The 19,584-nt window shown below is 42.2% G+C and overlaps 1 protein-coding gene across 3 annotated transcripts in view; it reads right to left on the bottom strand.

The window, feature by feature from the left end:
- Positions 1-12,856: 12,856 nt before the first annotated feature.
- Positions 12,857-19,584, bottom strand: part of HOXB3 (homeobox B3) — a 113,589-nt gene continuing 106,861 nt past the window's right edge. For all 3 annotated transcript variants that reach the window (XM_060780870.2, XM_060780869.2, XM_060780872.2), the window contains exon 4: positions 12,857-19,052. In XM_060780870.2, the coding sequence (XP_060636853.1) occupies positions 18,244-19,052 (809 nt within the window). In that variant the 3' untranslated portion in view covers positions 12,857-18,243. The remainder of the gene's footprint in view (positions 19,053-19,584) is intronic.

Here is a 19,584-nt window from a genome sequence, read left to right as displayed (position 1 = left end):
AGAATATTTCCACTACTAGGCCATCAAACAAAAAAAGTTGTACACAAAGTGAGAGAAAGAGCCAAGAGTGTGGGGGAGAGAGGCAGAGGCAGAGAGAAGCGATCAATCTTTTCTCACCAAAGACTCCTGACAGCCCTGCCTTTGCTCACATCCTAAAGAATTTGGACCTTCCTCAAAATTCCTAAGAAATGTCCTTCTTCCTTCAGAGATTTGGGAGCAAAGGTACCAAAATATAACCTCTTGGAGATTGGAGAGAAAGTGAGAAACAAATAAATCAAAAATTCTGAAAACATAGGATACTTTTTGGGGGGAAAGTCTTTGTTTATCAAAGCTCAATTTATCCCCTTCCAGAGTCTTGTTAGAGACAAGACCAGGGCTGGGAAAATGTATTGAGAAATGGAGTGAAGCTCAGAAACTTTTGTGTACTGAAATGTCTGTGTGGGTGGCTTTAAATAGAAGCCCTAAAACTGGAGGTGTATGATGCTTTAGAATTGAGAAAAAAATGTTACCACTAGTAGTAGTATCTTTATTATGGTTATTATTACCAACGAGCTCTTCATATTTTGAGGGGTGCTATGAAATGAGTTATTAAAGCAGTATATTTTTCTGTTATTTGGTAGTATGCCTATGCTATTATAAGTTTATTAGTATACCTAGTGGTGTGAGAACAACAACAACAACAACAACAACAACAACAACAAAAACTTTATTTGTATTCCGACCTATCTCCCTGAGAGGCTCAGAGTGAATTCCAGGAAACTAGGAAATTGTAAACTGGTATATGAGAATTTAAGCCAATATATAGACCATGTTTCAGCCAAAACTCTTTGCTAATGAAGTCCCATTTATTTTAATGAGAGACTCCAGCACTAATTTCTCCCATTGAAATGGATTGATCTTGAAAAACTAGAATTTTCTTTTTTTTAGTATACTTTCCATTAAAATCAAATACACTGTCTGTATTGTGAATTTGCATTGTAAAGCCTATTGCTGTTGCTGCTGCTATGCTATTATAACTGTTGTTTCATCTTTGGACCATGTGTATAGAAATAAATACTTTGAAAACTTCCTTCCAGAGTTTCTAAAATTACTATGAGAATAAGACCATAGTAAAGCATCTACCAACCTGGGATGTTCAGAAGTGCTGGACTACTGCTCCCATCATCCTCAGAAATCATGGCCATCCCTGATGTATATTTAATGGTAGGACTTAGAGCACAACATGCTTGGAGACCATGAGGCTGGAGAAGAATAGCTTACTACTATAATAAGATGCTATGGAGTTCTGTAATTGTAGTCATGTTTGGTCTGTATCTGTAAAAGTTTAGTATTATTTTCTAGTCTTATTGATTTCAAAAAAGTAGAGTTTTTTTCATGTCAGGAGCTACTTGAGAAACTGCAAGTAGAGTGAAAATAATGTGAAACAAATGCAAAAAGGGGAAATGAATGTTGCCATCTATACCTGTTTACAGAAAGGTGGGGTCTGGCTGAAATAATCTAGAAAGAATTGATACAGAAATACAATTATTTTTTAATGCTTGAGCAAAATTTGGACATGGTAAATTTCTTGTCATACAGGTAGTCCAAATATGTAACTTTTCTAAGCTCTATTTATTCCCATACAGTAACTCCAAGAAGAATTCCACATTTAGTTCCACTTTCAGCTCATGAGCATCAGTTTCCATAGGACGTCCATCTGGCATATTAAATTACATTGGGTTGTCTTTTCACTACTAATTCTCCAGCCCTGTCCATTTCTTGCTTTCTTTTAAAAGCCTTAGATGTTTTTGTCTATACTTGGCTCATTCTTAGTGACACTGCATAATAGGTTTTGTAGTTCTAAGATTATGTAAATTAATGTAAGACTACATTCATTGCAACTATGGTTTGGTTCATGGTACATAAAATATCATAAATACTTTTATTTGGTCTGTCCTGTTCTGAATAAGTTTGAAAATTGTTTTGAGGAGAAAGAGGTGATTGCCAAGGATTTTTAAAAGTACACATACTAAAAAATACTGATGACTTAGCTGAGAAAGACTGACCTACAGTGAGCACGAAGATTATTATTATTATTATTAATAATAATAATAATAGTAATAATAATAATATTGCAATCCCAGGCGAGAGCTGGATTGAAGAGAAACAACTGGAAAAGCTGACATGATATGAGGATTTAAAGATTGAACTGCAAAGATTGGCACAAACCAGTAAAGGTGGTCCCAGTGGTGATTGGCACACTGGGTGCAGTGCCTAAAGACCTTGGCCCGCACTTAAACACAATCAGCGCTGACAAGATTACAATCTGCCAGCTGCAAAAGGCCACCCTACTGGGATCTGCATACATTATTCGCCGATACCTTACACAGTCCTAGACACTTGGGAAGTGTCCAGTGTGTGATCCAATACAACAGCCAGCGGAATGATCTTGTTTGCTGTGGACTCATCTTGTTGTGTTTCTGATGATGATGATGATGATGATGATGCATCACACAGTCCTAAACACTTGGAAAGTATTCGACTTGTGATTTTGTGATATGAAATCCAGCATATGTATCTCATTTGCTGTGTCATCCTGTGTTTTTGTGTCAGTTTAATAGGAATTATATATTTATTTTATTATATTATTTATAATATAAATAATGTATTATTATAATTATACTTTATTTATATCCTGCCACCATCTCCCAAAAGCGACTTGGGTGGCTTACAAAAGCATGCAGTAGTGCAACAAAATACACAAGGTACAGTAAAATACATATAACAATGTCAATTTTCAGAAATAAATAAATAAATAAACAGCATATAAACCTCTTCTAGTTTAAATAAAATACTCAGATACTGGCTGCAACAATAAATAATCCAGTTTTGTAGGGTGAATTCACAGAAAGTATCTGAATCTGTAATGGTTGCTACTTTTTGGATTAGGATGGAGGAGGGAGATAAACAGAACATTCAGTCTAAATTCTATCATGCTCATCACATTTCAGTTTAAGAAACATGGAGTCCCAACTGTTCACAATGGATGTTGATTCTGATCGACTGCTTTTCAGTAGAGTCCATGGTCCATCTGCAAAGAATGTATGAATCAGGAGAAGTAATCTTTTAGTTTGCTCATATATACTACAGAAGGATGAACTCTTCTATGGATATACAAAGCAGGAGCTTGTTAGGACCTGGTGACAAATTAGCTCTCACTTAAACTGGGTCCATGGTAATTTTAAAACTATAATCTATGCATCCTGATTTTGGGAATAAACCACTGTGAGCTGAATGGGATTTAATTTTTGTGGCTAAGACTTCACTGTCAAAGAGTAATTTGCGACCATGACACCCCCTCCCATATTTGACACATTCCCAGGCCAAATGCTTCTATAGAACATGAGAATATTCCAAACAAAGGCATAGAAGAATGTAAGGAGCTGGGGGGAGAGGTCCCCAGATTCACATTAGATACTGAATGCATGAAAATGAGATCAAACTGATTTTATTGGGGTATCTTTTATTCAGTCATAGTGGCAGTAGAACTGCTATAGACTAAAGACCTTGACTTATCATGTCTCTATGAGAATTATTTATGACATCGCCATACAAAGAACAGGACATTTTGACTGGTTTTTTATTAACTTATTTGAGGAAATCTTTTCACACCGATCTGAATAACATGGGGGCCATTTTTTTAGTTCAGTTATATCATCCATAAAATCATAATCAGGGAATTGGTAGGAGGAGATAGCAGCATTACATTCTTGACTATTGTTTTTGATCAGATCCCAATCAAAGTTTCCACGCTCGTATGCGTTTAAATTATAGCTTCACAGAATATTAAATTACTTCTTGCATGGATGAGCATAACCCAGCTACAGTAATGGACACGGGGGAAAGGGTGCTTTGGGTTCTGTGTTTTTTAAAAAAAATGTTATTTATGATTGCAGGAAGGCTGTAATTATCAATGGAATTTAATATACCAAACCAAATCAAATATAAAGCAAAATTAAAATAATAATTCTTGCAAAGCCCTCTAGCATTAAATGAATGCATATCTGTAGATACAATCTATTTCCCCTGCTTCTCCATTGATTAAAGACAGGGTGAAAGACCAACATGGCTATTCTGTGGACAAGTCTTTAAAGCAAGGGGAATATACATTGCATATGTGTCACCATTTGCAATATCTATTTCCTCTAGAGAAAATTCTATTAAAGCCAATGAAACTGCACAGGAGTTAGTTGATTGCAGATTATGATCACAATGCAATTCACTTATAGAAGACTGAAGCAACAACTTACAACAGATAGCAATTGAATTAGAATAATATTCAGAAGACTTTTTCAGAGACATCAATCCAAGGACAATTATGCCAGTGTAATAGATCTCTGTCAGTATTTGGAGGCTTCAGACAATCTGTAGAATTTTATGCATATGACATGATGCACATGTTATCTTTGCATTGTGGATCTAGTCCAGGCATGGGCAAACTTTGGTCCTCCGAGTGTCTTGGACTTCAACTCCCACAGTCCCTTACAGCCAGTAGGCTGTGAGCAGGGGCGGCTCAACCCATTACACAAAGTAAGCATTCGCAGTATGATGATTTTGCCCAGGGGTGGTCTTGAGGCGCTCTTGGGGTAAAATAGACCTTGACATATGCGAGTTGTAGATACTGGGATGTATAGTTCACCTACAATCAAAGAGCATTCTGAACTCCACCAATGATGGAATTGATCCAAATATGACACACAGAACTCCCACGACAAACAGAAAATATATATCAGTGATTGTTGGGGGCGGGGTGCCAAAATACTGTTTGCTTACCATTGAAAATGACCTAGGGCCACCTCTGGGTGAGGAATTGTGGGACTTGAAGTCCAATACACCTAGAGAGCTAAAGTTTGCCCATGCCTGATCTAGTTTCATGTGGCATAAGTAATATAGTCAATGAAAAATATACCTGAAAGCAACTAGTAGTCAATGGCACTCCTGCTTAAGTATTCCATCTTACATAAGCATACTCACCATGTGAGTTAACCAATTCTCATGAAAATAAAAGGTGTCAGAAACTGGTGATAATGCCACATAGGAACTGACTGACTCACATGAAAGGAGCATTTATATGTGATAGTGTACATCTTCTTACAAGGACAAACATTTTCCCCATGGCCACCATAACATCTTTTTGTTCTGTACAATGAAAAAAATGATCTGAGTCAATGACCTGGCTCTTTACCAAAGTTATGACACTGCAGGAGAAAGCGATAGAAGTTCTAAGGAAACACAACATTAATCCAATCTTACATTCTTTACATCTGTGACATAGGAGAAGCCCACACAGTATGTAACTCTACCATCTACAGTGCCAGGCATGTAGCCAGGGGGGGGGGGGCTCGGGGGGCTTCAGCCCCCCCCCGAAATTCTCATGGTGGTTCGCGAAAAGGCCTTACTGGTACATTATCTAAACTGTTATGTTTATTGATATCATGATCTGATCACCATACTCAATATATCCCATATGCATGGGGGTATTCGGGTAATGATACAAAAGGTTTGCTAGGCTAGACCCTCTTTCACTCAGACTCAGCCCCCCCCGAAACTCAGCCCCCCCCAAAAACCCCCCTGAAATTTTTTTAGCCCCCCCCCCCCCCCGAAACGAAATCCTGGCTACGGGCCTGTACAGTGCTAACATTTATGCCCAGATCTTGGAAAAGTTACCTTTTGGGACTAAAACTCACGGAATCCTCAAATCAGCATGGCCACTAGCAATGCTGTAGTTTTTTGCATGCTCTACCTTATGTCTTGGAGGGGCTATAACTCTTTCTTCTTTTTGGGGGGGGGAGGGGCTGTAACTCTTATTTAATATTGGTCATTAGATTTCAGGTACCAAAACCTATCCTGTGATATTTAGAGAGATGTTCTCTGCCAAGTAAGAAGGAAAACCTTGCTGGACCAGACCAAATGCCTGTCTAGTCTGGCATCCTGTTTCCCACAGTGGCTGACCAGATGACCGTGGGAAGCCCATATGCAGGAAATGAGAGCAATCACCCTGTTGTTCCTCAACAACTGGTATTCAGAGGCATGCAGCTTCTGCTCCTAGAGGTAAGCCTATTGCCATCATGCTAAAAATTCTCTGCCAGGTAGTTTGTGAGTTCCAGATACATTCTCTATCTCTTATACTAGTGGAACCTACTAGCATCTGGTCAAAATGTATTGTTATGACATGAAGAATGTAGTACACTTTCTCTATGTGTCAAAATGTTAATTGCAGATGATTTTTTATACACTCAGCCCTCCATATTCACTGGGGTTAGGAGCGCAGGATCTCTAAGAAAGTGAAAAACTGCAAAGAAATTGCTATTGTTTTTACCTGTGTTAACACCTTTCTAGGAATTTCTAGGCCTTCCAGCATGACTCTATGGTCAGTTTTCACTAGAAGCTGAACATAGAATCGTGTTGGAGGGCCTAGATATTCTCATAAAAGTGTTTTCTCTTAGAAATCTCTATGTCCTCCAGCAAGACTGCATGAAGTTGACCATAGGGTCACACTGGAGGACCTGGAGATGCCTAGAGAAAACATTCTAAATAAAATCCTCAAATAACCAAAGCAGAAAAAGTTAAAAGCACAAATGTGGAGGGACAACCATATTCACCCAGAGACACTGAAAGCATCCTACAGAAGCAAGACCAGTCCAGGATGTTTTGTTATCTGTTGCAAAATAGCGAAAAGCACCCCTTCTTATTTACCTAGAACAAGGCATGCTTTATCCAAAACCAGTAACAAAATATTCCCAATCACTTCTTACCACCCCTGAAAGTAAAAAATAGAAGCATAAACAATTAAGTAATTAATATGTTGACATCTATTAATGGCATCCCAAATTTACTGTCTGAAGCAGCTGTCACATTCTTCCCTAATGTTAGGGCTGGTGCTAACATACAAGGATGTTATGAGTGGAAAGTCATTGTTTGTATCAGTCTCTTCGTGTAATCAAAGAAATGATTTGTATTTGTGCTTCAGATATAAAAGGTACAACAAATGATTGCAAAGATGTGTTCTGCCAGTGTTTATTTGATGTACAGATGGACAACTTGTGACTTTCCAGGTATTGGGTTGGAAATCAGCCCACAGCCCACAATGGTGAGGAATGGTGTGAGCCCCAGTGCAAAAAGGTTAAGGTCTGCGGGTCTTTGAATTGTCCACTACTGACTAAAGAGCACAGGACAGAAAATGGAAACAGAGATACATGTTATAAATGACATTGATCGGGTGAGCCAGTCTTCAAATAACCTGCTAAGCCTGAAAAATAAAGGTCAAAAATGCCTACAGCCTCATTCCACATCTGAGTTTACAGCTCAAGGGCTTAAAGCAGAAGTAGGAGTCAAGTGGCCTTTCCAATATTTTTGGACAGCAACAACAGCCCTATCCAATGTTACTAGTAGTAAGGCATGGTGGGAATTGCAGTCCAAAAACATCAGGAAGGTCATGCAGTTTCCTTGGCCAAGAGCAGTTGTTCCCAACCTTTTTTTGACCAGGGACCACTTGGCCAGGGACCACTCTCCAGCATTAGTACCAAAAGGGTTATGAATCAGTTTTTGGTCAACTTTAGATTCAGTTTGGTTATTTGGGGTACTGATTCAGAAAATTGCATTGGATAGACCACATCAGCTCTAGTTTCTGATAAAGAACTTATGCCACCCAGTAGTTGCCATCTGCTCACGCACAGAAGACCATATGTAATAAACCTTGACACTTTTTAAAAATTTCGTATCAAAAGCATTGCATAAATTAGTATAAATTAGCCTTGGCACTGTAAGAGGGTTTCATGCAGAGGTGAAGTAATGGTGAGGTCGTGGACCATATTTTAGTTCTTGCGGACCATTGGTGGTCCAGAGACCACAGGTTGGGAACCACTGGCCTAGAGTCAACAGCAAGGCCAAAATAGAATAGATGTGTCTAATTTGGCAGGCCAAAAATGTGCATGTTCCATTGATTCTACATGTCTGCTGAGATAATTGGAATGATACTGTGATTTGAAGATTGGACTAGATTTCTGGTGACCACAATGGAAACACATTCTCAGACTTTGAGAATGACAATAGGAAACATGAAAGTAAATCTCTATGACAGGATCACCTTAACCAGGAATTTGCTGAAGGAAGTAAAATACTCTCAGCTCCAGAAAAATCATTGTTGCTTTAAGCTCTCCAGTGAAGGCACACAGCAACAACAAATATTGCAACAATTTCTTTGGCTGGATCTATACTGCAATATAAAATCCAGGTTATCTGCTTTGAACTGAATGAATTATATGAGGGCCCTTCCAAACAGGCCATATAACCCAGAATAGCAAGGCAGAAAATCCTACAATATCTGATTTGAACTATGTTATCCAAGTCCACACTGCCATATATTCCAGTTTCAACAGAAAATGTGGGATTTTATTCAGCTGTATGGAAGGGGCCTGAGGCTACACTGCCATATAATCCAAATCAAAGCAGATAATCTGAATTTTATATGGCAGTGTAGAAAGGGCCTTAGCTGAGGCTAAGAACTGAGCTGAAGCCAAGAAACAGACGTACCAAGTCTGCTGGAAACCTTTTAGCTTGATGCTTGGGAAAAGCCAAACTTTTCTGTGCTCCTGAATCTAAAAAACCCTGAATTATTTGTAAGATCTAATGAAGATGAGTACTGAGCAAAGTGGTGGTGCAGAGGGGAAGGAATATGTTGTTGTGCTTTCAAGTTTATTTCAAAATTTATGGAGACCCTAAGGCATGTATGGGCAAACCCAGGCTCAGGGGCTGGATGCACCCCTTTGGGTTCTCTTCTCAGGCCCTCCTTTCTCTTACCATCCTATCCTTCTTTCCTTCTCACTCTCCTTCCTCCTTACCTCCCTCTTTCTCCTTCCCTTCCACCCTTTCGTTCTTCCTTCCTTCCTCTTTCCTCCTTCTTTCCCTCCCTCCCTTCTTCCTTCCCTCTCTCCCTCTTTCTCCTTCCTTCCCTTTATCTTTCTTCCCTTCCCTCTTTCTTTCCTCCCTCCTTCTCTCTCTCCCTCTTTCTCCCTTCCTCCATTCCCATCAACCCTTTCCTCATTCCTCCTTCCCTTCCTTCCATTTTGCCTTTCCTTCCTTTCCTCTTTCCTCCCTCCTCCCCTCTTTCTCCCTCCCTCCATTCCCTCCACCCCTTCCCTTGTTTCTTCTCTCTTCCTCCTACCCTTCCTTCCATTTTGCCTTTCCTTCCTTCCCTCTTTCCTCCCTCCTTCCCTCTTTCTCCTCCCCCCCCCCCCCCATTCCCTTCAATCCTTTCCTGGTTCCTTCCTTCTCTCTTCCCTTTTTCCTTCCTTCCATTTTGCCTTTCCTTCTCTCTTTCCTCCCTCCTTCCATCTTTCTCCTTCCCCCATTCCCTTCCACCCTTTCCTAGTGTCTTCTTCCTCTCTTCCCTTTCTCCTTCCTTCTTTCTTTCCTTCCTTCCCTTTTACCTTTCTTTCCTTCCCTATTTCCTCTCTCCTTTCCTCTCTTCATCTTTCGCCCTCCCTCTGCTCCCTTCCACCCTTTCGTTCTTGCTTCTCTTTTTCCTCCTTCCCTTCCTTCCTTCTACCCTTTCTTTCATCCTTCCTTTCCTCTTTCCACCCTCCTCGCCTCACTTCCTCTTTCTCCTTCCATCCTTCCCTTCCTCCCTTTCATCCCTCCTTCCTTCTCTTTTTCCTTCCTCCTTCCCTTCCTTCATTCCATCACCAGGCATGCGGCCTTGAAGTCAGGAAGTTTGCCCTAAGGCGACCTTGTCATGGCGTTTCCGTGGCAAGATTATTCCGTGGGCGCCTTCGCCTTCCTCTCTCACGGGTAGAAAGAGGAGCAGGCCTTCGACCTCTTTTCTCAGGCCGAAGGAGGAGCGAAGCCAGCCTCGTCCCCAGCAGTTTGGCCAAAGCCTCGCTTCTCACTTTCCCCTCCGGACCTTATAAAACTTCCCTCCCTGATTTGACAGGCTGTCGGTGTTCGGTTCCAACATCATAAAACTTTTATGGAAAGGCGCTGCTTGTCTTATAAAGCTTTGGTGAGGGTTGCAAAGCATGAAATGCCAACCAGCGAGCCTTGATACACTTTGGATTGTTGTGGGCACCCCTTCCTCTCTCTCTCTCCCCCGCCCAACTTGCCACAGACAGCATCTGTCTTCCCCTCCTTTCTTGGCTTATTTAGTGATTTAATTTTGCAATGCCCCCAACCCCCCCCCCCCCCCCCCCCAGCCTTCGTACCCAACCTCTCAATTTCACCAAGAAAGCCCCTTTGGTGCGCTTTTGGTGAGGATTAATCATTGTCCTTTGTTTTCATTTGAGGCCCAATGGCTGGTTCGTTCGGACGGCACGTGATCAGCCTCCTTTGTATCCGACGAAGATGAGGGGCAATTTTAATTGGCGTGAGACTATTTAAAAGGAGATTTCCAAAGCGAAAGGGGAGGGGGAAGCGGGGGGGTTGGGAAGGAAGAGGAGGAGGAGGAATGAAGCAGCAGCCCTTAGCGATTAAAGTCCGCTAGGGAAAGTGTTTTTTCTATTTTATACAGCTGTAAAATAAAGGAACGGCAGTCATAACCTAAGGGATAAACGGGAGAGAATGAGATTAAATGCCTTTCTCGTTAATGTCGGGCTTGTGATAGGAAGAGAGAACGGCAGAAACCTTGTAGGGCTTTTGAGCTCTTAAATACGCTTTTGCCCCAGTTACACTGAAGATAAAATCCAGATTATCTGCTTTGAACCGGATTATATGAATCTACACTGCCATATAATCCAGTTCAAAGCAAATAACCTGGATTTTATCTGGCAGTGTAGATGGGGCCTTGCTAAACCAAGACTCATGCCTCATAGTTTTATTTTCATACGCCAAACACTAATTCCCAACATTTCCCACCCAATCCTTCACTTGACTAGGGGTCCTTCCACACAGCCCTATATCCCAGAATATCAAGGCAGAAAATCCCACAATATCTGCTTTGAACTGAGCCCCCTTCTACACAGCTGTATAAAATCTCACACATTTTCTGCTTTGAACTGGAATATATGGCAGTGTGGACTCAGATAACCCAGTCCAAAGCAGATATTGTGGAATTTTCTGCCTTGATATTCTGTGGTATAAGGCTAAGTGTAAGGGCCCTTGGTTATTTGAATCCACATTCAGGTCCCTTCCACACAGTCCTATATCCCATAATATCAAGGCAGAAAATCCCACAATATCTGCTTTGAACTGAGGCCCCTTTTACACAGCTGAATAAAATCTCACACATTTTCTGCTTTGAACTGGAATATATGGCAGTGTGGACTCAGATAACCCAGTCCAAAGCAGATATTGTGGATTTTTCTGCCTTGATATTCTGTGGTATAGGACTGTGTGGAAGGGCCCTAGGTTATTTGAATCCACATTCATGTCCCTTCCACTCAGCCCTATATCCCAGAATATCAAGGCAGAAAATCCCACAATATCTGCTTTGAACTGAGGCCCCTTCCACACAGCTGGATAAAATCTCACATTTTCTGCTTTGAACTGGAATATATGGCAGTGTGGACTCAGATAACCCAGTCCAAAGCAGATATTATGGATTTTTCTGCCTTGATATTCTGTGGTATAGGACTGTGTGGAAGGGCCCTAGGTTATTTGAATCCACATTCAGGTCCCTTCCACTCAGCCCTATATCCCAGAATATCAAGGCAGAAAATCCCACAATATCTGCTTTGAACTGAGGCCCCTTCCACACAGCTGGATAAAATCTCACATTTTCTGCTTTGAACTGGAATATATGGCAGTGTGGACTCAGATAAACCAGTTCAAAGCAGATATTGTGGCATTTTCTGCCTTGATATTCTGTGGTATAGGGCTAAGTGTAAGGGCCCTGGGTTATCTGAATCCACACCCAGGGCCTTTCCACATAACCCTATATCCCAGAATATCAATGCAGAAAATCCCACTTTATCTGAATGTGGACTCAGATAACCCAGTTCAAAGCAAATATTGTGGGATTTTCTGCCTTCATATTCTGAAATATAGGGTTGTGTGGAAGGGCACTGGGTTGCTGTGAGTTTTTCAGGATGTGTGACCATGTTCCAGAAGCATTCCCTCCTGACATTTCACCCACTCTAAAAACTCTAAAATCAGGACAGTAAATAAAGAGCAACATTCAGAAAACAGGGGAATTCCACACAAGAATCAATCAGGGCCAGATAACACCTTCTAACAAAGGATCCCCTAGGCAGCAACCAGACAGACTTTGAAGCTACAAGGCCATTAAATGCTAATCAAGGTGGACAATTGCAACATTCACACTTGACTCCAACAGACAAGAGTTCTTTCTCCCACCCTGGACGTTCCACAGATATATAAACCTAGTTTCTAACTGACCTCACGACCTTTGAGGATATTTGCTATAGATGTAGTTGACTCCTGCAGAAGTAAGAGGATCCCTCTTGTTATTTGCTGAATGTAACATTTGTTGCGTTTTCTTAGTGGGTCTGTAGATAGTTTGTAGGTTGTGTTCCTTCATCAGCTCTCATATGCTGTCAGTGGTTCTCTTGGTCTATGGACTTCTCATAGATATATAAACCCCTCTTCCCTAGTTTCCAGCAGACCTCACAACCTCTGAGGATGCCCACAGCAACCCAGTGATTCCAGCTATGAAAGCCTTCCACAACACATCACTTGACTTCCATAGATGTGGGCGAAACCTCAGGAGAGAATGCTTCTGGAACATGGACATGCAGCCTGGAAAACTCACAGCAACCCAGTGATTCCAGCTATGAAAGCCTTCCACAACACATCACTTGACTGTTGCCCCAAATCCCACCCTCCATCCCAACCCCATGAAATCGACCAATGGGACAAGAACCAATTAAGAACAAAAAGTTTATTCCAGAATTGTTCAACAGACAACTCTTAAGTAAAGAAAACAAACCGCCTACTGTTAAAGAGCAAAGAAAGTTGCTTCCCAAAACAAGGAAAAGAAAAGAGGAGGAGGAAGAGAGAAGGAAGTGGTGGTAAGAGGAGGAAGGGGAGAAGAAAAGGGGTGTTAGGGGTGGGGAAGGATTTCACTAGTTCTTCTAACTGAGGACTATACAATTACACCCTGGTTCTGAGTTCATGCCTCCAGTAGAACTAAACACATCATTTAAAATACAAAGGTAACTACTGGATTTCCCCCTAAATTACAATAACTAAAAAAAGAAAGGAAAAGAGGAAAAGAAAAAAGTAAAGCTGGTTGTACAATGACAAAGCGAAAACACCATATTCCTTTATAACAAGTAAATACTAAAAAAGTACATTTCCCCCTTATAAATACATATATGTTGGGATAAATAATACAAAAAATAACCAACGAAAGAAAAAATAGTTTAAAACTGGCTATAACCAATAAATATATAATATATATAGAGATTTTTATATATATGAATGTTCACCGGAACACAGCACGCTCCCATTGAAAGACTTCTCCAATGGGCTGACCTTCAAAAGTTGGTATATATACCCATTAAATGTAAACTCTAAGTGCAAGAAGGATGTCAGACCCAAAAAGAGGCGGTCAGTCAATCTGGCCCTGTGTCTCTCCAAAAGGGCCATTCACTTCCGCTTCTGTTTGGAAAGACATCACAGTTTCTGTTCAAATATACCCTGTTTCCACGTTCAAGAGAAGAAGAGTTGCAAAGAAACTCAAGAAGCCTTGGACTTGAGAGTCCCCCAAAGGAACCTATATATATATATAGGTGAGGCAGTCACTTCAAGAGGAAGGAAGGGGTGTCTCATATGGTTTTTGTATCTTCATGGTGGACCCTGGTTCCTTTAAATCATTTTAAAACAGAAGAACTCAATTTTTCCTGAAGAAATTAAAATTCTTGGAAAAAAAGGAAATAAGAAATGGCATGACATTTGAGCGGGGCTTGGCTTGGAGACTATACAGTCACCAAATTTATGTATTTTCAGATAATAGCAATGGGGTGGAGAGGAAACCACAGGATTTCATGGCAAAACCTATCATCTTAGTTGGACCTCAAAGGTCAATGGTCAATGTAGCCCAATCCCTGCCCCATGGAGGATCATATAGCTAAACCACACCTGAAAGATGCCCTGCTTTCAGTTTTCCTCCCTCTACTCCCATATCTTTTAAAAATGACACCTTTGGAGTCTGGGGAAAAACTGGTTCAGATTTGAGCTTGGAGCAACACTTAATACTGGGTTCATTTCACAACCCCTGTTCATAGTCTGGAGTGCATTATTTATATTTTCATATCCCCCTCCCCTTAAACAAAACAATACATGGATAATGTTGTTGGGTTCCTCCAGTTTCAAAGAAAAATAAACAATAGTTAAACCTTCAAAACATTTGTGCAGAAACACCAGAACAAAGGGTCCTTCCAGACAGGCCCTGTATCCCAGGATCTGATCCCAGGATTTCTATTTTAAACTGGATTATAACAATCCCCACTGCCAGATAATCTGGGATAAACAGAAAACCTGGGATATAGGGCCTGTCTGGAAGAGCCCAAAGAGAAAGGGATCAAATGCAAATTTGTATGTGATTGATTGGTCATGAATTAATAGTTAACTCATTTGTCAGACTATCAAAAGGGATTTTAGAAGGAGCTGAAATTTATTTGGAAGCCCTATATGCTTCCCTCCTTCCTTTGTGTTCCCTGTTGTAGGCAAACTGGACTTGGATGAGGAAAATGGGAAGGATTGATCTTTTAAACAAAGGACTCCATCATATTGTGGCCGACATCTATGTGTGAGAACCTGATTGTCTCTAAACATCTAGGTAGCCTTCTAGGATTGTAAACACTCTATTTCTTAGCATACATCCCATTGGAGACATGACTTGTATTTATACTTGAGGCAGTATGGAAGAGCCATCACCAAATGTCAAAAGTTCTCCTATCTCTCAGTCCCAAATAAGAAGTCTGAAGGCTGGTGAGAAACTAACTTGAGGTGCATCTGCACTGTACAATTAAAGCAGTTTGGGCCCACTTTTAAGTACCATGGCTCAATGTTATGGGATCATGAAAATTGTACTTTGGTGAGGCACCAGCACTCTTTGGGTATTCCAAACAAGCCCTATATCTCAGGATCTGATCCCAGTTTTTTTGTTTATCCCAGATTATCTCACAGTGTGGACTTATATAATCCAGTTTAAAGCAGAAAACCTGAGATGAGATCCTTAGATATAGGACCTGTCTGGAAAGACCCTTTGTCAGAGAAGGCTACAGATCTTGGAACACTGCAACTCCCATGTTTTCATGGCCTTGAGGCATGGCAGTTAAAGTGGGTCAAACCATTTTAATTCTACAGTGGAGATGCACCCTCAGGCATGTCTGTAAAACACTGGTATTTTATCTAGGTCTACTGAGCACTGTGAGCAGTCAATCCCATTGCTTTCAATTAGACTTGCTCCTAGGAAATATATGTCTGGGATTCCAGGTTTTATCCACACTTGGTTTTACCACTTTGTGGTTCTTGTAGGCCATATAATATTTTGGCTAGAAATAACAGACATCAACCTGTGAACTTGAGATCTGAACAATGATGCATAATAAGTGTAAAGAATGCATTAGTCCTTTGCTATTTCTATGGTAAGAGTGATATCCAAATCTCTGGTGGCTGTCCTGACCATAAAGCTTTACAATACTCTCTGGGCTGCTGTGATGGGGGGGGGGGGGCAACTTTGGCCCCTTCCACACAACCCTATATCCCAGAATATCAAGACAGAAAATCCCACATTATCTGAGTGTGGACTCAGATAACCCAATTCAAAGCAGATATTGTGGTATCTTCTGCCTTGATATTCTGGGATATAGGGCTGTGTGGAAGGGCCTTTTGAAACAAAGCAGAAGGGAAAACAAAACTTGGAAGTCTGGCTGTTCTCAGTGGAATTGCTTTCTAGCTAAGAGTCATTAACACAAGATTTACTAGGTCCAGGAGAATGAGGTGTTTTTTTGTTGGTTTTTTTTAGTTTTATCACTTTTGACAGTCTGTTGGGATCTGCCCTACCTTCCTTTCTGAAATACATGCTCCCTGCATGTAACAGAACTACCATGCTTGTCTGCATACTTAGATGCTACTATTCCGCATTCTGGATTTAGATCTGATTTTCCTAAATAAGAATGTCTCTCACACATCACAAATCTGAAATGGTACAGACTAGAATTCCTATCACTGCTGTCTCTCATTTTGTTCTATATTGGGATTGTAGCCAGAAATTATTTATATGATTTTCTGGGAATTGGATTTAAGATTACATGTCAGGTAATAAGACTTTAACATAACAATAAAAAAGAAGAGAGGATACCTACAAGAAGGCCAAGTGGGGTCCAAGAGCATTCATTCCATAGTGTAAATGTACCAAGAGAAGGGTATGGACTTTGAAAAACTATAACTCCCAGGAGGATCCCATCTCATGGAGCCATGGTATTTAAAGTGGGGTGCAAGGCCATTCACTCCATAGTGTAAATGCACCAAGAGAAGGGTATGGACTTTGAAAAACTATAACTCCCAGGAGGACCCCATCTCATGGAGCCATGGTATTTAAAGTGGGGTGCAAGGGCACTCATTCCATACTGTAAATGCTCCAAGAGAAGGGTATGTACCTTGGAAAACTATGACTCCCAGAACTGCACAACATGGAGATATGGCATAATAATAATAATAATAATAATAATAATAATAATAATAATGACTTCCATGCTTCACATATTCTGTTTAAGACATTAACTGAAACTGAAACTGGATTAGGCTTCTGGAGATGGCCAGGGGCAAATGTTCCCAAATTTTGGTCATCCAGATCATACTGGGTTATTTTTAACCAGGGTTCTCGAAGGACCAGCCACGAGTAATGTACTGAATATCAGGAGTCCACTGTGAAACATGGAAATGGAATTGTGCTGTGAGCATGTGCAGAGGACATTTGGTTTTCCCTGTGAGGGAAAGACAAATTATCCTCTCATTTCCAGAGGCTGGGATTAGCAGAAAGGCTTTCTAGTCAAAGGACTTGATTGCCAGGCAGGCTAAATCCTTTTTACCCTCATCTCTATATCTGTTCTTTTGTGCTGGTACAAGGGGAGATGTGGGGAGGGGAGATAAGTGGTGTAACAGCAAAAAACAAAAGGATTTGATCCAGGTAGCATGGGTGTTTTCAAAAATGGGGTAGCCTTCACCACTCACCTCCTGAAACATGGTGGACAACAACTCCCAATATCCCCAGGCAGACTGGCATGCTATCTGGGGTGGATCTACACTAACCTATATCCCAGGATCTCATCCCAGATTATCTGATCTGAACTGGATGATATGAGCTGGATCTACCCTGCCCTATATCTCATGATCTGATCCCAGATTATCTGCTTAGAACTGGATTGTATGAGTCTACATTGCCAGATAGTCTGGAATAAACAGATAATCTGAGATAATCTGAGATCAGATCCTGGCAGATTCAGCCTGAAGCCCCTTCTATACTGACATATACAGTCCAGAACTGGGGGCCCTTCCTCACAGCCATATCACACAAGGAAGAAAATCACACAGTCTCTGCTTTGAACTGGGTTACCTGTGTCCACACTGCCATTTATCCCAGTTCAAAGCAGACAATGTGGGATTTTATTCAGCTGTGTGGAAGGGGCCTGGATTATATGGCAGTATAATTCATATAATCAACTTCAAAACATATAATGTGGATTATCTTTGATAATCTGGATTAAATGGCAGTGTAGAAGGGGGTTGAGTCTACACTTTCCTGTCCAAGTCTGGGGGTTGGTGCATGTGAGCACCAACCCAGAAGCTGTACCTATTGATCTACTCATATTTGCATGTTTTTGAATTGCTAGGTTGGCAGAAGCTGGGCCTAACAGCAGGAGCTCACTCTTCTCCCCAGATTCTAGCTGCCCAGATTCGAACCGCCAACCTTTTGGTCAGCAAGTTCAGCAACCAAGTGGTGCCACCACTGGATCAAATACTGGGATATAAGGTTGTGTAGATCCAGCCTGAATCCAGCCTACAGATTGGGGGGGGGGGGGCGGTGAGTGGGAAGAAGGAGCTCGTCTGAAGGATATTTAAAGGCGTTTCAACACAAATGTTGCCACTGTGGCTTTCAAAGGAAGATCCCACCAACACGTCAACACAACCAGCCAAACCACCCACCAAAGGACCCTAACCAACCAATGCCCACCCCATTGGCCCATCCCTCTCCTCCCAAACCCTCCTCCCCGCAAGCCCCGCTGGAGTCTGTACTGCCCCACATCACAGATGGGTCAACTTGGGCGCCTCTTGAATTCTACCCTGAGCAGAAGCGTGGTGGGTGGAAAGGTCTGTGTAGGTCGGGTGGGACTCGCAGGGTCCGTGGTGCTGGTTGGGGCCCATGGGAGGGCCCCCGTTGTACTCCATGCTGGGGGGCTGGTGGTGCTGGAGGGGGTTCAGCCCGTACAGCGAGGGGCCCGAGTTGGGCAGGGAGTCCACGTAGTTGCCGCCCACGTACACGGGGCTGCCTTGGAGGTTGGGGGGCCCGTAGCCGCCCCCTCCCGCCCCGCCGCCCCCTCCCCCGTTACCCTGTAAGATGTGGGGGTCGTACTCGGGGGTGGCGTTGGCATACTTCTGCGGGGCCGGGCAGCCTTTGAGGGGGTTTTGGTAGGCCGTGGGCATGGCGTAGGCATTCTGGTGGGCTTTGTTGAAGGAGGGCGGCGACGGGGCGTCGTAGTTGGAAGTCATGGGGTGCAGGACGTTGAGGAAGCCGGCGGTGGACTGCATGGCTTGTGGGGGGCTCCCGGTTGGGGAGGGACCTCCGGAAGAAGACCCCAAGCCTTTGGACTTCTGGTCCTTCTTGTATTTCATCCTCCGGTTCTGGAACCAGATCTTGATCTGCCGCTCGCTGAGGTTCAAGAGGTTGGCCATCTCCACCCGCCGGGGCCTGCACAGGTAGCGGTTGAAGTGGAACTCCTTCTCCAGTTCGACCAGTTGGGCGCTGGTGTAAGCGGTGCGGGCCCGCTTGGACGCCGACGACGAAGAGGAGGAGGAGGAAGAGCCCGGGGGGCTTTTCTCGCCGCTGCAGCTTTCTGGAAAGGCAAAGAGAGAGAGAGAGAGAGAAAGGGAAGGTCGGGAAATGAAATCAAAGATAATTACTTACATGCAGAAAATTGAATGCGCAGGCCTCTTAATAAATCCTCCAACAGGCGAGAAGACTTCAGCCTCCTCCTCTGAGCCCCCCCCCCCTTCTCCTCCAGTCCTCACTCCATAATCATGTCATTTATTAAGAGTTCTGTTCTCCGAAGCTGCCCCCTCGCTTTATGAAAATTTGATCATGTCATGCAGAAAAAGGAATCCAGGGCTATTTATTTGGGAGTCGATTATTTTGAAACAGACCCTTTCAAAGGAAATTACGTCTGGCAAGTGGGCAGTGTTTGGAAAGCGAGATTAATCAGGCCCTGGTGTACACACACACATACACAGCCACACACACATATACAGGCCTGGGCTGTCAGTAATTTCGATATCCTGCAAAGAGCATGGCTGGACATGTGTGTGCGTGCAAAATGCAGATCTGAATATCCAGAAGGTTATTGCCAGTAAATAAAGGGCTGCATCTAC

Source organism: Anolis sagrei, chromosome 6, assembly GCF_037176765.1.
Source record: "Anolis sagrei isolate rAnoSag1 chromosome 6, rAnoSag1.mat, whole genome shotgun sequence".
Taxonomy (NCBI): domain Eukaryota; kingdom Metazoa; phylum Chordata; class Lepidosauria; order Squamata; family Dactyloidae; genus Anolis; species Anolis sagrei.
The sequence above is the reverse complement of the archived record's forward strand: the minus strand, read 5'-3'. Positions and strand labels throughout refer to the sequence as shown.